The 19,661-nt window shown below is 39.3% G+C and overlaps 1 protein-coding gene across 3 annotated transcripts; it reads right to left on the reverse strand.

Annotated features, from left to right (window-relative positions):
- Window positions 1-6,024: 6,024 nt before the first annotated feature.
- On the reverse strand, window positions 6,025-17,321 carry tars2 (threonyl-tRNA synthetase 2, mitochondrial). Of its 3 annotated transcripts, none has more exons than XM_079240518.1 (18): window positions 17,152-17,321; window positions 16,079-16,254; window positions 15,863-15,977; window positions 15,014-15,135; window positions 14,673-14,781; window positions 13,502-13,566; window positions 13,337-13,415; window positions 12,590-12,736; window positions 12,389-12,487; window positions 10,706-10,875; window positions 10,270-10,432; window positions 9,607-9,744; window positions 9,011-9,088; window positions 7,391-7,491; window positions 6,788-6,889; window positions 6,616-6,688; window positions 6,378-6,492; window positions 6,025-6,231 (listed from the first exon to the last, which is right to left on the reverse strand). In XM_079240518.1, exons 1-18 carry the CDS (start codon window positions 17,233-17,235, stop codon window positions 6,089-6,091), a joined length of 2,079 nt encoding a protein of 692 aa, XP_079096644.1. In that variant the 5' UTR covers window positions 17,236-17,321; the 3' UTR covers window positions 6,025-6,088. The 3 variants fall into 3 exon arrangements, with proteins under 3 accessions (XP_079096644.1, XP_079096643.1, XP_079096645.1); XM_079240517.1 differs by having other exon boundaries at window positions 16,079-16,260; XM_079240519.1 differs by having other exon boundaries at window positions 16,079-16,260; window positions 17,162-17,313.
- Between the last annotated feature and the right edge of the window lie 2,340 nt (window positions 17,322-19,661).

A 19,661-nucleotide genomic window follows, 5' to 3' on the forward strand; every position in this document is an offset into this window, starting at 1 on the left:
CGTAGCCGTCAGCTCTCTTTGACGGGATTCTTATTAAAAGGAGGTCTGTGAAACTTGTGTCATGGGGTAGACTCTCACAGATCTTGAGTGAGGCATCAGAGCAGACAGTTTGAGAACGGTACATTTTATGCATCCAGTCAATTTGATGCTTCAGTTTGTGACATGATGTTCATTATTGAACAGTTTAAGTTTGTAACCTGATGACTTATGTCCTGATTTATATACTGTATTACACATGCAGACATAAGGCGAGGTACTACTTCCAAAAAGACTCCTTTGATTCACATTTACATCAAAGTTTGTCGATATTTTTTAAGCTCTAATACTGGAGTAATGGGATAAGATGCTACTGCTCTTTTTAGTAAATCATTGAAGCAAATACAAATGCCAGATTTATATAATTATAATAATCTAACACACACAAGCAGTCCTACCTATATCACGGTCAAAAGGAAATATGGAACAAGTGTTATGATAAAACCTTGCTGCAAATCAAGGATGCTCTGAACCACATCAACATTAAAGGTTTATCCTCCCCTCCTTCATCTATGTGAAGTGCCTGGTCTGTTTCTCCCTCTGCAGGTTTAAGTTTCCATTGAAAACACACCAAGGTCAAAGTCTGAGTTCAGCTTCTCCTCCTCTCACTCCTCCGAAGGCTGTGCTGGTTTCTGCACGGCAGACTGGGAAACTTCTCCAACATTCGCCGTGGGTTATAATATTTCTGGCCAGCGTTTCTAATCATGTTCTTTAAATAAACATTGTCTTTATGTTCTTTGTAAAATAGAATAATGATGAATAAAGATGATTGTTTTGATATGCCTCCCTTCTGAAACGCAAGTAGATACAAAAGCAATAATAGATAAGCTCGGTTTTGAGGGGCTAACTCAACGTCTTGGAAGTGGGATTTTGTAAATTCATGTCCCACCCACAGTTTTTCTGACAGCTTTTCTTTTCCTCCTGCTTGAATTTCTGAAGATTTCACAAACACAAGCAGCAGCCAGGGCTTTCAGGACATGGACGTCTTCCACAGAGGCTGGCAAAAAGTCATGCAAAAGATTCCAGCAGACGATGCTGGAGCCTTTCCTCGCTCCTTTTCACATTAAGTTTACCTGATAGTGATATGCAGAAAAAAAAAAAAAGAAAGGAGGACAACAGTAAATATTTGTAGTCTTCCACAGGGAATTATTTATTCTTTTCACTTTCTTAACTAGACTGCAAGCCAACATGACCTCTGACCTCCCTCTGAAGCCATAAACTCCTCCCTTCTGAGAGTGATTCAACAGGTTTGCAAGAACAATAAACTGAATGCCTTTTTTTTTTTTTTGAACACAGAGGCTCTTCGTTGGAGCCTGCTCTCTCTAGGTATCCCACTCCGATGAGAGCCGGATAGGAAATCAGGTCAGCAGTGTGCTGAGCATAGCAGGCATACTTTGGAGCAGACTGGGACCAGCTTGAGACTGAACACCACTGAGCTGGGACTTATCTGTGTGCCTTTGTGAGTGTGACTGCTTCAGCCCGGCATGACTCTGCACATCCATTGCTTTGAAATGAAGCTAAAATCAAGTTCAAGCACAAAAGGGAGAGAAGCGGATAAAAGTGGAGCCTGACAGGCAGGTCGAGATGCAACATATCCAGAAGCTCTCTCAGCAGAAGACGAGAGTCGGGTCTGAGTTGAGCAGAGTTACTGGACCCAGACCAGTTACTGTAATGGGAGAAGACTAGGAGCGCTGCAGGCAGTGTGGGTGGGCTGAGGTTTTTGGGTATTCATTCAAAGCAGAAAGCTCCCTGACAGCTTTATTCCAACACAGACTTCCACTTAACAGGTTTTCTTTTCGCTCCATTGTTTTTTTCAGCATTCTGCAAAAGAACAAATCCTCACCCAGATGCTTGCATTTGTGTTTGCATGAGTGTGCTCGTGGGTCTGCTCTTGTCATATATACATACAGAGCATTTATCCCTGGCACACCTGCTAAGAGTCCAAAGGACTGAATGATATTCCCTCAGGTGGAAATTTACAAGCCGCTTTCCAAACAGGCATGAACACACACAAGTGACTTGGAATAACGATTACTGAGGGGAGAGTGAGTATACTGTTACTGAAAGCATGTTCAAGACTGCAATACGAGTTTGTGTGTATGCACTAAGAGGTCAGGGGAGGGTCGTGTGTGGCGGGTATCTGTCATTGTTTGGCTCACAGCCTCGCAAACCTCCTGTTATTGTTTTCAGTGGCTTCACTTTCTCAGGCCGCCCTGGCAGCGATCACATCTCTCTCCTTTTGCTCACACACTCTTTCTTTCCCGCTCCTCAGCTACAACACACACAGTCATAAAATGCACGAACACACACAGAGATTATTTATAACGGGGTGGAAGGGAGAGGCAGTCCGGCCTTGAAGGGCCTATTTTAGGAGGTTGAGCCTTCAATCACTCAGGCTGACAGCTTCTCTGTGATACCAGCAGAACAATACAGAGCAGCCTGTTTATCTTCCTCTCGCCAGCCTGTTAGACTCTGCATTCCCCCCCCAAAGCCTGGGTCACAATCACCCTGCCTCCCGCCAGGAAGGAAGGACTTCCAGGACAACAGTGATCTCAAAGAAAGCACAGTGATTTTCCAGTATTGAATTAGTTCTCTAACCACATTTCCAGAGGGTCTGTGTCATTTCAAACAGGAAGCACTTAATTCACTCAGATTTTTTCTTTTTATTTTCATTGGGGGAGGGTGGGGGGGGGGGTGGTCATGATGACATTTATGCCAATTCTCAGTACTAAATAATTTTTATCTGGTTTTTATTCTCTACGCTTCTCACTTCTCATCCAAAATATTCAGCAGTTTTTAATGATTGTTTATAAGCAGCTGCAGACGGATGCAGATATAAATCTAAAGAGAGACTCTTAGAGATCATAGCTGCAACAATTAATCAAGTCTTAATGTATAAATGAAGATTTTGATGTTTTTATTCATCCAATTGATGTAGAGTCCTTTTGAGAGTTGGAGCTAAAAAACCAAATTGAATGGTGGAAATGTTCCCAAGGAATATTTTCTTAACAGAAAAACAAACAAAAAAGTAAGATTTGTCAATGTTTATTTACAACTTTCTTTTGAAATGATCTCTAAACAATGACCAAAACACAAAAATTAAAACCACGGAGCAGCTGAAACCAGACATTGTTTGTGAAGTATAGCTTTTACCAGAATATTTCTTTAGGAAAAAAAATCCTTTCACGCTTGTTTTGAACATTTTGACCTCATTAAACATAAAAAAGTAATAAGTCACCCATTTATTGTCATAATAGGTTAAACAAGAAGTCACCATGTTGGATCCAGTCTTTCAGTCACAATTACGCTTTTCTTCCTGACAATAAATTCAAAAGCTTTGATTATTTAATTACTGGGAAAAAAAATATAAAAAAGTATAATATCTAAAGTGAAATAAATTCATCATTGACAGTTAAAGCTGGTAGTGTAAATAACTTAAAGGTCTGTAATAAGCTGCACATGGCAGGTTTTCCTTTAGGACTATTATAATATACAAGCTGTAGAAGTCTGTATGAGTCATCACTGAAATGAACTTTATCTACATTTTTTTTGTGGGATGTCCCTTCAGCTAAAAATAATTTTCTATTAACTTTGTGTAACTCAAAGACTTCAAACTGTGTGTGTGTTCAGATGATAACGATGAAGAGTGGGGAGAGTGGGAACTTGAGGAGGATGAAGGGAGACTGACATTGTTATCTACAGTAAAGATTTGAGGAGTGTTTACTGGCGTAAATGGTCTGTGTCATCGCTACGCAACTACTGTGCAATGTTGGCTGGGGGCTGCGCCATCTGAGTTGTATTTTATCTTGACGTTTTTGGAAAATGTCGCAGCGGAATATAATCACAGACTTAGAACAGAACAACAAAACATAATGATGATCCAATAAAATCTCAAGCTGAAACAATTAGTTTTGTTATGAATCAATATTCTGACAAATTTCCTTAAAAACACAAGTTGTTTATTTTTTAAAGCACATCTTAGATCAAAGTATCAGTCTGCCATAGTTCCACATGGAAAATGTGCCGTCTGCTTTGGGCAGACAAACCAAACTGAACTGAAATTTGTGTCCTGCTCTGCTTTTAAAAAAAAAACAAAACACTCTCCCAAATTATGTTATTGCCACATGTACCAGTAAAAATCAACTGTTAGATAATATTCAGTATCTTTACAAATTAATTTTCTTGCAATAAAAACAAATTTTGCCATGCAAATCTCCGATTAAATGGCATGTTAAATTACTGCATGCCTGCGGTTGTCTGACCTGGTGAGTTTATCGGTAACAATCATACATAAAACTTTTTTTTTCTTTTATTAGTCATTATTAAAATAAAATAAAATAAAAAAAAACAAAAAACAGTAAGTGATGATCTGTGTTGGTTGGTTTTTTTTTAGCTCAAACATTTAAATTATAAATGTGCTTACATAGTGTATATTTCTAAGTAAAAAAAGAAGCGTTTTGCTGCCAACAGCAGCAAGTTTCTTCCATTGGCTGAATTACGCTACGTGCTCTGCCCAGCCTGGAACTGGCACTTTTAACCATTTGATGGCAAATGTTAGCTCATTATTTTTTAGATGAGAGCTGGATACACCTAATGTGCTCCCTCAGGCCTAGATCTTAAAAAACAACCAATATACTGCATTAGTCATTATTACCCTGACTAAGATACTAAATTAAGATGGTTGGTAAATGAAGTTGCTTTACTTTTACATGGAAGCTTTGTTGTAACTAAATGCAGCCTCACAGCACTGCTGCTGTGGACTTCAACTACAAGTCATCCCCTCAGCATTAGAATAGATTTCATTCCCTTCGACTTCCTCAGATCAGAACAGAAATTAGCTCAATACAATGTAAGGATTTACATATTCCTAAGGTTACACTTGAGTTTAAAAATGAGATGCAAATGAAATTTGGTGCAAACATATTTAGATTTTTGGATTTAGAAAAGAACCACTTCTTATAAAAACAGCAGCTCATCTCTGCTCCATTACAGGATTTTCAGAGGAGATGATCCAACTTTTTATTTTTTTGTCTTCTCCACCATTTAAGCAGGCAGAATGATTTTCTGGATGCTGTGTTCTGCTGGGCAAATTTACTTTTCCAAGGGAAGCATCATAGATATAATGATCCCCTTGATATTCTGGATTCTTATTTTATTTTTCTATTTATTTTGCATAATTGTTTTTATTACAAAGTCTGTACTGCTGGACCGGACCAGAGAGAACAGAAGAGGGACAGAAAGAAAATGGAGAAGAGAAAACAGAAATACACCTCGTAGAGAGAAAAAGAGAAAGAGAGGAGAAAAATAAAGAGTGAGAAAGAGAACCTACATACATTTGCATGTACATAAGCACACATACACACCCACTTATATACACACATATGGATATGATCCAACTATTGACTCCACTTGCTTCACAAGCATCTTTACTGTCATGTTTGTCCAGATGACCCACTTTATGCCATCGGATCTGGATGCCCCTTTACCTGCTGGTGTCACTGCTTTGACTTCTGCCTTTTCCATCCTGCTGCCCTCTCTCAATTAAAAAAAGAAAAACCTTCCAACCCTTCTGACCTTTACCTTGGCTTAGCCGTTTCCACTAAATACACATGAAAACACACAACCTTGACACAGCTGGTCCCTCTCCTATTTTAGTCAAATCCTCTCGATGTGCTCCTTTTTTCCAGTCTCTTTAAAAGGTATGCCTGGTTTTCTACTTTCCTGTCATACCATCCTTATGTAAGACGGTTTGCATATTTAATGGCTCTTAGTGAACAAATTGCATCTGCAGATGAGTAATACTGATGTCAAACTGATAAGTGATCTTTAAATAGCCTTAAATCTCTTCTTTTTCGGAAAGATATTTATAAGTGAATTCCATTAAAGGACAAATCAACAATGAACAAAGTGAATGTTTTATGTACTTTTTAAAATGTATTTTTATTGCAATTAGCAGCAGCAACATCTGCAGAAAAAGCTGGAGTGTAACTGCTTGAACACACAAAAACAACATTTATTATAACAGTGAGTCATTATCTCCAGGACAACCTCATCAAAATTCATCAAGGTTGCTTCTTGTGTCTCTTAGCTGTGTGAGGGACCTCAGCACCTCCTCCGTCAGCCTCCTGCCCAGCTGTTTACCTGCTCTGCTCCTGACATTCACTGTTCCAGTCTCAAGTTCCTTATCCCCCACCACTACACAAAAACACAGAAAAAAAAAAGCTGTTTAAATATGTCAACATCTATGCAAGCAAGACAGAAGCTTGGGGATGGTGCATTAGAGAGAGAAAACAAACTGACAAGCTTGAGTGTGTTAAATAGATTCAGCTATTCTTTTTTACCAAATATGTAGTTGTACTGGGCCAGCTGAGCAGAGCGAATCTTCTTGTTTAAGGTTGTGCCCTGATCGTCGTTCAGATCAACCATGAAGCCAGCTTGGTGGAACTGCTGAACCATCTTAACAAGAGAGAAAAAGGCCTCTTTAAAGATTTTACATGTTAAACACTTTACATTATAACTGAAAAAGAAAAAACTGTTGTATAGAAAGCAAACTGTTGAAGATCTCCACCTGAGACTGACCTGTCTGCTGTATGACTCACTGCTGCCCCCCACAGGAATAACCATGACCTGCGCCGGAGACAACCACAGCGGCCTAATTTAGGTAGAGAGACACCAGTGATGTGTTAAAGCAAAGATAAAGTGTCACCCTACACTATGGTGTAGTGATTGTATGTGGTGATCATCATCTCACCATTTTCCTCCAAAGTTTTCAGCCAGTATTGCAATCATTCTTTCCAGTGAACCCAGCACTGCTCTGTGGACCATCACTGGTCTGTGCACCTGGCCGTCTCGTCTGACAGAAAGGATACAAATTGATCAGGTCCTGGTGCAAATCAATGCAGAGCAATTTTAATTATTTTTAGAAGCACTGATATCTATTTGCAAAAACAGGCATCCTTCAGGAATTTCTCCTTCTTTGTTCTATTCCTGGAAAATTAACAACTTCAAGACAATAATCCAGTTTCATTAAGATTCGTCTTTTTAACTGGGTGATCAAAAACACGTTGACAGAACCAGACCACGAGGGACGCAGATTCATGAGGTAAAAAGAGACTAAAGGCATAAATAAGGAGCATGCTCATTTGAGCTGATGAATTCAATAAAGGAATAATCTTTCTTGATTAAATTAGGTTTGTGTTAAGTTTGACTTGAGCCACTTTGACCTGACAGCACTTTGTTCACAAGCACTGGAGTTAACCAAAGCAGGGAACATGTGCATTTTTAAACCTGCAGAGGTGTAAAAAAAAAATCTTAGAGTCTGGATGCCAAATGTTGAATTTGTTAACCAACTCACCCGATGTACTGGAGATTGAATCTGATTGGTAGCTGGAAATCCAACTGGATTGTGGCACACTGGTGCTGTCGGCCGATTGCATCCTTGATGAGGATGTCGATCTAGGGCGACACATGTCAATGTTTGTCAGTATCAGCCTGACAAGTCTGAGTTCAGCGATGCTGCTGGAGTCCAAGTGCATTTTTGTGGACAGAAGTGGTTTCCAAACGGGTTTCCGGGAGAAGCTGAACTTGCTAATTGTGGCTAACACACCCCAGTTTCATGGTTGGGAGGAATGTTTGTTTCAGTGAGTGAATATGAGTCTCCCCCCAACCTGACTTGACCCACCTACTATTCTGTGCTTCCATATAAGTCTGATTACGTCTATCTGCGGCTGACATCTCTTGGTGCTTGTTAAACATGAAATTGCTCCAAGTAAAACAGAACTCATTCTACAGTCATGCTATTTCCAGTTTATACTAAAACTCAGGGAGCATTAACTGTTCTATTTCCATTTTTATTGCTGTGAAAAACATCATGTGCTGCTCATTATTTTCCCTTCAGAGCCAAGAACAAAATGATGCTGGAGTCATGTTGTAATCTGGGACACTACACCAATAAACTGACCTTTATACCATTTAATCTGCACACCAATTTAAATTGTTTTACAGTTTAGGAGATTAAGTCGTCTTCAAAAAGTCACAGGAAGTTTTTCCCACCAAATATAAAGCTCTTTCATACATCTGAAGTCTTGTTTAGTTTGCATGCATAAAAATGCATGTAATGGCTGTAATTTCTGTTTGGGTGTCAAATGAAACCGCTTAACTCCTGTACAGAACAAAAAAAGACCCTAAACTAAAAGTAAAACTACAATGAGCTTTAAAAAAAAGCAAACAGAACAAATGTGTAGAGAGAGGTGGTGGTAGGTCTGATACACACAAAACCAAACGAGCTGGTTCTATTTTTCCAGCCTACATGCTTAGCTAAGATGGTGTACTTCAATAACCTCCCAAACTCACAAATATTGTTGCAAAACACAATAACATCATTTAAGCAGTTTTATCAAAACAAAACTGTAAATAATTGAATTTAATCCAAGATGCATGAACTGATCAATAATTGGCAACTAGCAAGAACTGGCCAGTTTTTAGCTTGACAGACTAATAACTGGCTGATCTCCATCACATCTGTCTGACAGGCTAAATTTACTCACATGAGCTGCATGATAACTTCTCACTGTTTCCCCTACCAATGTATGAACCCAAACAGCAAACCCCACTCTCCCAAGAAAGTTAGGTAAATTTTATCCTCGTTTCTCTACATCCTCAAATATGACTGTTTAACATGTAGAGCTGGCTGAAAGACATGAATAATAATTAGCAAAAAAGAACCTTTTATCTATCATGTTAATGTCAGATGTAGTGTCATTCATTTAGGTTTTTTTTGGAAGTAATAGCAACACTTTTAAACATGGTGTGAAAATACAATTATGTATTTTATCAAAGAAGCATTTTAGAAAGTCATTGTTACAAGTTTTCATTAGAATTAGCAAATAAAAAAAGAAGATAATTAAGAGTATCTCAGTTTACACTTGCTCCCTTTTTACAACTTTATGCCACCCCACCCCCCCTCCCCACTGACCTTAGGTCCATAGAAGGCTCCGTCTCCAGGGTTCAACTCCCAACGTTCACCAAACTGCTGAAGACTCCTTTCCAGTTGCTGCTCACAGACACACACAAACACACCACGGAGCAGTGAATGAGAAGGACAAGACGAGAATATAAGAACATTAATGCACATTACGACTGCTGCGTTCTGTGTTAAAGACCTGTGGGAGCTCAGAAACATAATGTTCTATTAGATTCAATTGAGTCAGCTAAAATTGCCACTGTGCCTATTTAAAAGGAATCTATGGGGATTTACAGATACACATCTACTCAGGAGCTCAACACAGAGTAGCCGTCAGCTGGAAAGTACCACTCACATAACTGGTTAAGTGGATATCATTACACCATCTCAGCGTTTATAAAGATTTCTTTAGCAGCTATGATTAAATGGCTGCCACTTACAGTATGTGTACACACACACACACATACACACACACACACACACACACACACACACACACACACACACACACACACACACACACACACACACCTACAGAGAGAGAACAGCTGTACAGGACTGCTTTTGGCCTTGAAGATGATAAAGAGTGTGGGAACATGCGTGTGTACCTGCTCAGCAGTGTCCCACTGTTCAGGCTCCCCAAGGCACGGCGAAGGACGGGTGGAGAGCAGGCAGTGAAAGGAAAACCCAAAAACTTGATAGACGCTCCGGACAAAATCCAAACAAGCCACAATCTCTTCTTCTAGCTGGGTAGAAAGAGCAAAACACAAAGACAAGGGGGAAAAAAGGGGGCAAACAAAAAAAAATTCAATAAATCAACAGAGATTAGAGCCAAGATGGGGGAGTTTAGAGGGTTAAATTAAAAGCAAAGTAAGAAAAGTGTTCATAAAATTGAATTAGCATTGCAGAGGCCAATGGTTACCATGTGACTGGGATCTCTGAATTACTGGGGTGCAAACTGGAGGCATTATGGGAACATTCCAGGGCTATGTGGCAGAACAGGAGAAATGTACGACCACAGCGACAGACATTTGGAGGTGTCATGTTAGAACAGGACAAAGACCTTCATTCATGCAGGCTGAGGCCTCCTGGAATGTCTCAGGAGTTATTTGTACAGCCCATCTAATCACTGTAAGATGGCTGAACATGTGCTCCATTTACTGCTTCTATCTGGTTATAGGTGATTCAACTTTATTTACTTTAATAAAAACACTCCAACTCAAAACAGGTCTGCTTTGTACAATAAACTGTATTATTTCCAGCATGTTTACCTGTTGAGGTGTGCAAAAGATGTGAGCATCATCCTGGCAGAACCTGCGGACCCGAGTCAGACCTCCCAGAGCTCCAGAGAGCTCATTGCGATGCAACGCCCCGAAGTCGGCCCACCGCAGAGGAAGCTCCCGCCACGAGCGAACTCGCTGCTCAAACATGAGACTAAACACAAGAAAGCAGACATCAGAGCGCAAAAATGTGTGTGTATATCATGGGTGTCCAGCTCTGGTCATCGAGGGCCACAATCCTACAGGTTTTCAATATATCCCTGCTCCACGACACCTGACTCAAATGAATTAGTCGGTGTGTAGAATTTCATTGGCTGTTGGATCCATTTACTTGAAGCCAGGTGTGTTGGAACAGGGATACACTGAAAACCTGCAGGACAGCAGCCCTCATGGACTGACTTTGGACACCCCTAGTGTAAATGTTTACCAGTGTGCAGGACAGTTCATGGGTTTGAGAGCGTAGGTCTGAGAGCCCTCCGACGTCACTGTGAACATGTTTTCGCTGTAGTGCTCCCAATGACCTGAGCGCTCCCATAATGCAGTGCTGTACAGAGTCGGGGTCACAACCTCGGTGAAACCTCGCCGTCGGTATTCATTCTATGAGAGGTTGGGAAGGAAGGACGTGTGCAACAATGAGTGCAGGAAGAGGTCAAGCTGTCACAACAGTGTCATTATGAAACTAAGACTCACATCCTCAGGACTGCCACGGACTTGTAAATCCTCAGGATCATAACCTGGACCACATGCGTACACGCAAGTGCAAGTTTGTGCGAGAATTATATTAATGTGATGCACATTCATTGTTAAGCAAATTAAGCAAACAGTGAATTAAGAGATCTTAAGGTAAGCAGCATTTTATGATTACATAAAAACAAATAAGGTCGGTGTTTGCATAATCGAATTAGGTACATGTGCTAATTTAGATTTAGTTACATAAGGAGCAGTGAAAGGTTGTTCTGTTCATGTAAAGTGGACAAAATATGAAGGAAAGTTAGGAAAAAAAATGAAGAGCAGAAAAAATCGACTTAAAAAATGACAATTGAAAATGTATATTCACATGGCTGTAGTGCAGATTAGTCAAACAAGGGTCATGTTTATTTTCTTTTCTTTTCCAGTGGCTCCCCCCCCCCCCCCCCCCCCCAACTGTAATGAGACAGAAAAGGGATCAGAGAAAGAAGGGAATGGCATGCAGCTATGGCTGCCAAGAGGGGATTCGAACCTGGGCTGGCTACACCGGGAAGGGATAACCTCTAATTAACCAGATGAGAAATATTGGCCACAATACAGTTTTTTTGTTTTTTTTTAAAGAACTTAACCTACATCTGAAGACCAAAGCAGCATGTTAACACTGAAAGGTTAAAGTGTGAGTTCCACACTGATGTGCTCCATATAAACAGTAGTGCATGTGTGTGCACAGAACTCAGTGGTTGCCCACTGCTGAATAGAGAAACGCTGTGCTCCTCTTTCCTTTGCTGGGTTAGGAGGGAGTGATGATGAGTGGAGGGAAGGAGGAGCTTCTATTTAAAAAGGGAAGGAAAAATGTGGCCTGGAGAAGAGAGGGATCATTTCTAAACAGGTGTGATCTGATGGAGTTAATAAAAGGCTGTTGCATCAGTCATTGCAGATTAAATACAACACAGTGGAAAAAAGATTATCAGTCATTTTCTGGTAAATTTACAGTTTATAATGAAATGTATTGAGCAGAAAAAACTCTCGTATAACTTGTTATTGACACTAAACAACGGCTTTGTGTTTGTATCCACCATGTGATCAAGGCAGGTGTTCATGAACAGCTGGATCTGATCAGAGCAGAGAATTTAAATGGGGTGCATGCTGCTGTTTGCACTGGCATGAACATTTTGTGGTCCGAGTGAGACGCATCTTTGGTGTTTTACAACTTGTACAAAGCTAACTGATGGAAAATCAATGAGCTCTACATATTACATCTTTGTTTCTAATTCTTTTTACAAAAATCCAACTAATTGTCCAGTCCAGTCAAGGCTGAACTATAAGAGATCACAAAGGACTGCTAGCGTTATATATTTGCTGGAGAAGAAGTGCAATGATACAGTAGGACAATACAGCTGAAAATACAAAAGGTCAAGTGCACCTTTATAAAGTCAGTGAGGGTGTTGTAGATGTGGGCTCCTTTAGGCAGAAAGAAGCAGCTGCCTGGACTCACTTCATTGAAGAAAAACAGCTCCTGGTCCTGTACAAACACGTGGAAACAGGATTACTGACCAGGTATGCTTGACTTTAATCTTTTTAGCCAAAATAATTTGAGTACCTCTATTAAAGAATTTGATCTTACCGTTCCAATACGCCTATGGTCCCTTCTCTTTGCCTCTTCCTGCTCTCTCTCCCACTCCTCCCTTTCCTTCTCTCCTGGGAACGCCACACCCAACAAACGTGTTAAACCCGAGGACTCTGTCTGACTGGCCAGGGTCACAGAGGACAGCTGGGATGGTGCAATGATGGAGTGTGGAGAACATGGTGGAAAAAAAGAAAAAGAAAATAAGTGTACAAAGAGACGGCAAAGAAGGAAAATAAGGGCTAGCCAAAAAAGGAAGAATAAAGTGAAAAGTAGTGCATCTGATGTGTGCCTTTGTGTTAGCAGGGGCTCAGATCAGACAAAAACACTCTGCTGATGATATTTCCAGTCACTGTTATGGAATACCAGTGTGCCCAGTGTCAGCTCCTTGGATTAATGAAGATATATTCCATTGTGAATTGAGAAATTGTCCCACTAGACAGAAAAGTCCAGATGGGTCAGAAAAAAACTGATTTTACTGCTGGGATTAGGTTAACTTGGTTAATTGTAAAGTGTCATCATTTCTTGATCCTCTTGAGGGAAAAGTGGCAGAATCCCAACAGATGTAAGTAAGTGTTAAACTTTATAAAGAATCAGCCATTAGTCCTTCACGTAAAACTGGTTAAACAAGGTTCATTTGAAAGCAGCTGTGTGCATTGCAAATTCAAGGAAACAAGAACAGAAAGGGTACACAAAATACAAGAAAGCCTAGCAGAGGATGTGTCAGCCACACAAACAAGCACACACCTGGAGCATCTTGAAGGCCTTAAGGAAGCCTGTGTGTGGAAGGAGGGGTCCACTGCACACTGCTACACTGTCTCCACACCTGACTCACACAGACACGAGGAACAGGTTCATTTTTTTTGGTGACTGCTTAAAGTCTTTAACAGATGTGTGAATATTTCCACGTGCCTGTACACTGTGACCGTGGAGCCACTCATCTGCTCTTCAACCAGCTGCAGCCTCAGCTTACTGTCCTACGAAAGAAGGCCCAGAAAACAGATTAATCGTACCAGCAGCTACAATATGAGGAACTTTAGACCAGCTCCAAAAGGCACCTTGCCTTATAGCTCAATTTCTCAGTTTCTTTAATATAAAATTGGTTACAGAAAACATTTTTATCATTTGTTTTTGGGATTGCCTTAATATATACTGAATTCTTTTTCATCATTTGAAACTTTTGCTCAAAGATTTAATTTATAATTAGTTAAAATGCTAAATAAAAGTTTATTACAACTTATACAAACTGCCAGTGGAGATTAAACTCTCACCAAATGTTGATACTTTAAATCCAGGTTATAAACATTTCTTTTCTCTTGCGCCTATGCATATAATCTGCACAGCAACTTCAATTCATTTAGCTTTTAATTATTTTAATTTATGATTTTATTGTGATTTTGCTATTTGTGTTGTCTTTTATGTTTTGTTTTTACACCATCTGTATTGCTTTTAATGTTTAATGTAAAGCACTTTGAATCGACTTGTACATGAAAAGTGCTATACAAATAAACATGCCTAGCCTTGCCTTACACAAAGGAGAAAAAATGTGATGCATCTGGAACAACTAAATGGCAGCATGGAAAGTGTATGGAAATGAATTCTGCTGAATGCATCCAGCACAACTGAGCGAATGCAGTCAGATTTGAGCAACAGAATTTTGAGGGAAAAATAACTAATTACATCTGACACACATCTAACTAATATATCTAATGTTTGCCAATCAACAGGCATTTTACCACACACTTTTACATGTAAGAGCAACATAACCACATGTGAAACACACCTTGTTAATGTTAGCTGCATTTCTTTAACTGCATCAGTAAGCTGTCAGCCAACAGACATTACTCTTTTTTCCCTGGTATAAGATATAAAATAATTAGGAATCTAGTGAAATTGAGCCACTGTTAACGACAATAATCACTTCAGCTGGTGGAATTTAAAATTTTTGAAAGTGTTTTGTTTTGGTGGAGCATGCTGGATCCACATGAAGCCATTAATAACAAAGTATCAAAATAATATTTATAGATTTCTCCCTGAACGCATATTTATGAACATTATACCACATGTAACAAATGTTGCTGACCTGAAATAGTTCTTGAACTTCTTCTGTATTCAGCTCCAGGCTGAACAAAGGAAGTTTGAGTGCCGCCACCTCCTTACACTTTGCATCCACATCACTCAGAGATAATGTACTGTAGGTGAGACCAAATGCAGGCAAAAGATCAAAAGCTGTTAAAATGTTGTGACAGTAGGGATTGAAAGAGTATGATTTGACTGAAAGGTTTGGGACAATGAAGAAAAGGGAAAAAAATAATTCAGGAAGAAGATATGGATCATTTTAACTATAAATTGGTAATCTCACATAAATAAGAACACAATTGGGAATCTATATTCATGTCAGAAGAGGTCCCATGAACATTTTACCTGTTGTCCAACACGTGATCACAGAAAAGCCCGTGCTCTGATGCTCCTTCTCTGCACACCTGAGCATTAAATGCACCCTCCAACACACTGCCCAGGACACAAGCTCCAGTCCTCCACGCTGCCTAGAAAATTGAAGATGGAACACACTGGGTTAGTGAGAAACCTAAAGGGCCATGTTGTTGTGAAGGAAATCAAGAAGCACAAAGTTTAACATCATGTATATTCATGAAGATGTCATGAATCCCTTCTCATTCTAGGAGCATTAAGAGTAAACAGTTAATCTTTGGTCTCTGTATAAAGTTAACTCACTTATTATTTATTTCCAAATTAGACTCAGTAGTTAATAGACTCATTAGAATTAGTCTCAGTGTTAGTCAGATGTGTCGACGGACACACACACAAAAAAAATTCTGCGTCCAAATATTGTTGTAAACACTGGCTACAACTTCAGGATAATGATGATGCAAAAGCAGTTTATGGGAATATGTTGAAGTAACCATTTTAAAAGGACAAAATGTTGTGTTCAACAGGACTGTCAATCAAAAGAGGCCATCACATAATTTCAATTAGTGGGTTACTAGGAGGCTTTTGAAGTGAGTTGACTATTTAGTTTTTTATTTGACTGCATCTGGCATTTACTGAACATGCTGTGGTTACATTATGACAAACTTCCTTCGAGGAATCCAGATGCTTGGATCTCAGCTTCACCAAGCTGTGTTTGGACCCATTCATGGCCAGCAATTTTATACAAATAAATCAAGTGGGTGTTTCACAATTACATTGGGCATAATGTGTACTGGTCTCACGTTTACTAAACATCAGATGAAATGAGAGCTCAACAAACCCAACCTGCTTTCCCTCAACTGTGTCAAAGCCCAGAAGATGTAGTTCACAGTCTTCCTCTAGAGGTCGTCCAAGCTCCCACAGCTCCCCGTTCACCTTACTCACCAGTGCCCCTTTCATCCTGGAATAACATAGGCATTAATACACCCAAGGGTTGGTTGTTTTTTTTTTGGGGGGGGGAACATGCATTCTGAAACATTTCTGCTTGAATAGAAGATTTACCGCACACTCTGTGCAATGAAGAGAGGCGTGGTGACACCAGCTGTTCCTTTTACTGTTCGGTCATCAGCCAGACGGATACTGAGGGTCTTTTCTGGGCCTTCAACTCTCCTCTTATTGGTTCGCCTTTCCCTAAGAAACTCAAAGATTCGAAGCCTCTCAGATAAAGCTGGAGACACCTGCAGCTGGAGGGAAAAAAGAAGGCGATGAGGTTCAAATAGTCTGGAAAAATAATGTGAAAAAAAATAACTTTTTGTCAATAAACATTTTCAATTTTACTTTAAATGCTAATTTTAAAAGGCATAATGCAGCTTTTCTTCCTCTCCCCCCAAGTTCATTTTCTGAAAACAAATCATGCTACCATCATTGATGGGTCAAACAGGCACAATCTATAAAGGAAATAAATGTTTTCAATAAAGCCACTAAGTTCAACAAAATCCTTAAAGTTGAACTGATGTATTTCAAAACGTCAATATTACAAATGTAATAGACAGAATTCACTCGACAGCTGTTTTTTCAGACTGCACTGGTATTAACTGCATGTGGCAAATAAAGGGGAATGTATTTTACTGGCATTTAATTGGCACATTTTTTCTCCCCATTACTTTAAAAGCTTGAAAATAAAATGTTAATGATCATAATTAAATCAAGACTGTAGATTTGGCCATTTTTGTCACAAGCATTGATCATTAAGGACTCTTGTCTATATGTTATTTATTTATTTATATATATATATATATATATATATATAAATGAGAGAGAGAGAGAGAGAGAGAGAGAGAGAGAGAGAGAGAGAGAGAGATGATCTGGTCATAAATCAAAAATGTACATAAGTTGATTCCATCGTAAACTCTTTGTAACTTAATGTTGTAATTAGGTTTTGGACCAAACAAAGTCTAACTTAATCTAACTTCACAGCAATGCAGGCTTTCAATGTCCACTCTCTACTTTTTGCACCCAATACTGACATCATGTTGCTACAGCTTACAACAGTCAACACACACACACACACACACACACACACACTAGCTCATGTTAGCATCGTTACTGCACTGCTGTCATAATAGATAGCGCACCTTGCTGTACCTCCTGTGAACAGGGCATTTTATAAGAGCTGTCGGCCTACTGACAACCAGCCGAAACAGTTGCGTCACCGCCATCCCAAACACGCCTAACTACACGTCCATTTCCAAAATTTTCAATTTACTGTCTCCTTCTCTGCAAGCCGCCATAACACCGGAAGCTATGATTTAGAGGCGGTGACGTCGTTGGCGTAAACTCGGGACGCTTCTGCCGAGCAGCGTGCGCGCTCACAAGCCTGGAACATTAGAGCGAGCTTTTACACAAGAGCTGCTCATGCAAATAAAGACCACATCATATCAAGTTGGAAAGTCCGTAAGCAAACATAATAAGATCAAATGCTGAAATGGACATTTCAAATCGTCGAGCATGTGCAGGAAGTCACATGCCCAACACCCACAAAGAGATAAACCTGCTGCAAGAACGATGGGCAACAATGTTGCTTTGCTCTATTGTAGATATGCAAGCTTTTCGGATAGCTGTTGCTTTTACTAAATGCTTTTGTACCATAATCGACATTTTCCCTTAGAACTGAGTAAATTGATAAACTGAGGATAAAAATACACTTCACAGTAGTTGGCATTTAGATCACAAACACTGAAATCCTTCATACAATTTCTTAAATTTTGACACAATGATTACCCAATTAAAGACGAAGTAGTCATTTCCAAATCTATGGCTCAATAACCTAAATTGAAACAATCGATTATCCTGTAAGATTGCCCCGTTTGACGTTAAAAGAACGAACAGAGGTCCAGTGGTCCCAAATCCAAATTGGTCAACTTTCAACACCGGTTTTTAGTTGATGTACCAGCAATCAGCCAGTTGAGGGTGCTGCAACACCATAAGAAAGAACAGAAAAGCTGCACAGATTAAACACGTGCAAACGGATTTCTATTAATACTTGTTAAAACATTATTTCACGATTCAATTTGTGTCTTCATTTTAATGGGCTAACCACAAATCTTTTCTTTGGGTGAATTCCAAATCACCTTACAGCTGATCACTTCCTGTGCTGCTCTCCATCATACTTATTTTGAAATGTAATGGTGGCAAAAAGGCCTTTAAAAGAGCATAACTGCAGGTTTGCCTGAGTAATGCAAATGTTTTTGTTTCCACTGTCACTGCAGGATAATGACACAGAGGTCTAAACCTCTTGCTGAAAACTTCCGTGACATGAAGGCTTTTGGTTAATTTGGGGGGGGGGGGGGGGAAAGCAGTCATTTAGATTATGTAAATGGCTGGTCTATTCAAAGTGGGTCATCCAAAAGTTACAAAGGTTTATGCAAGTTCAGCAAATATGAATAAGTACTGCTATAATGCTGTAAAATTACATTTTAGAGCAGCATTCTGAAAACGTGTAATGCATGTCAATCTGTTTTGTTGTTCGATAAAATGTGGAAAAACTAAAAACAGATCTTTTCTAGAAAGAATGAAGCAAACATTAACCCTGTTTCCATCTGAATGTCACATTAAGGGCACAAACTGTGAAATCACAAGTGCAGATCTAAACTGCATTTAAATGCTCTAAAAATGTAAGAACTAAAGCAGTCCATAGGGACCATTACTCCCTAGGATCATCATTCTAGTATGTAGTAAATAGGTATACTACTCTGCAAGTATAGTGTGCATATATTCACTAGGACATAAATGTTGCAGAGTGTGTGCATGTTTATAACACCAGAAAAGAGTGGACACTCAAAGACCAGTGATGTAGCATCATTCATGAGAACAGCAGCAATAGCAGTTCAACTTCTCAAATATACACAGACCATCAGCTTCGTCACATTCTATCATTTCTAAGCTGAATTTGTCAGACCAAGTTAATCTTAAATAAGGAAAATGAGTAGTTTTTTTTTTTACAAGGACAAATAAAATGTTAATAGTGTTTGCAAGAAAATGTTTCAACAATCTTTTTCTTTCTTGTCATACAGTCTTTACTGCAAACTAATGTTGATCACTAGTTGCTCTAACATGACTGCAGAGTTAACAGTGGGTCATAACAGACATGAAGAAGTGAAAACAGTGTAACAAATCTTACATTTTTACAATGTAACTATTCACAAACTTTATGTGAGAATCTAATCGTGATATGCTGTTCTTATAAAAAAGCAAAAAATAAACACTTCTTGATCAAACACACAGACATAAAGGATAACTGCAACAGTTTGCACCTCTAACCGAATGAATGAACTATTGTGTATCAGAAAGCAGCAGTGTGGTAACACTGCCCACAGAAGAAAGAAGAATATCAGACTTCCTCCTCTTTTTTTAAAATCCCAAAATTGGTTGAGAGGAGCAGAAGTGTTGCTCGAGTTAAACGCAGGGATTTAAAGGTAGAAGCATGAAATTAGCAAAAGAAAGTACAGAGGAAGAGCCTGGATTGTTTCAGTAAACCCGCTTAAAAATGACCCCCGTTAGTTCAAATGTTTTCATCCCCAGTTCATCTGTGGTCGCCTGCAAATGATTTTAATTAAAAAAAAAAAAAATTATATGTGTGTATATA

The sequence above is a fragment of the Telmatherina bonti genome (genome assembly GCF_933228915.1).
Source record: "Telmatherina bonti genome assembly, chromosome: 5".
Classification (NCBI taxonomy): Eukaryota; Metazoa; Chordata; class Actinopteri; order Atheriniformes; family Telmatherinidae; genus Telmatherina; species Telmatherina bonti.

What these genes read in the sequence shown, in the direction of transcription:
- tars2 (XM_079240517.1), bottom strand. Translation starts at nt 17,235, where the DNA reads ATGGCGGTGACGCAACTGTTTCGGCTGGTTGTCAGTAGGCCGACAGCT. An exon ending in TTCATTGCACAGAGTGTGCG is followed by an intron (nt 15,978 to 16,078) that starts GTAAATCTTCTA and finishes ATGTTATTCCAG; the next exon opens with GATGAAAGGGGCACTGGTGA. An exon ending in CCCTCACTGACTTTATAAAG is followed by an intron (nt 10,876 to 12,388) that starts GTGCACTTGACC and finishes AACCTCTCATAG; the next exon opens with AATGAATACCGACGGCGAGG.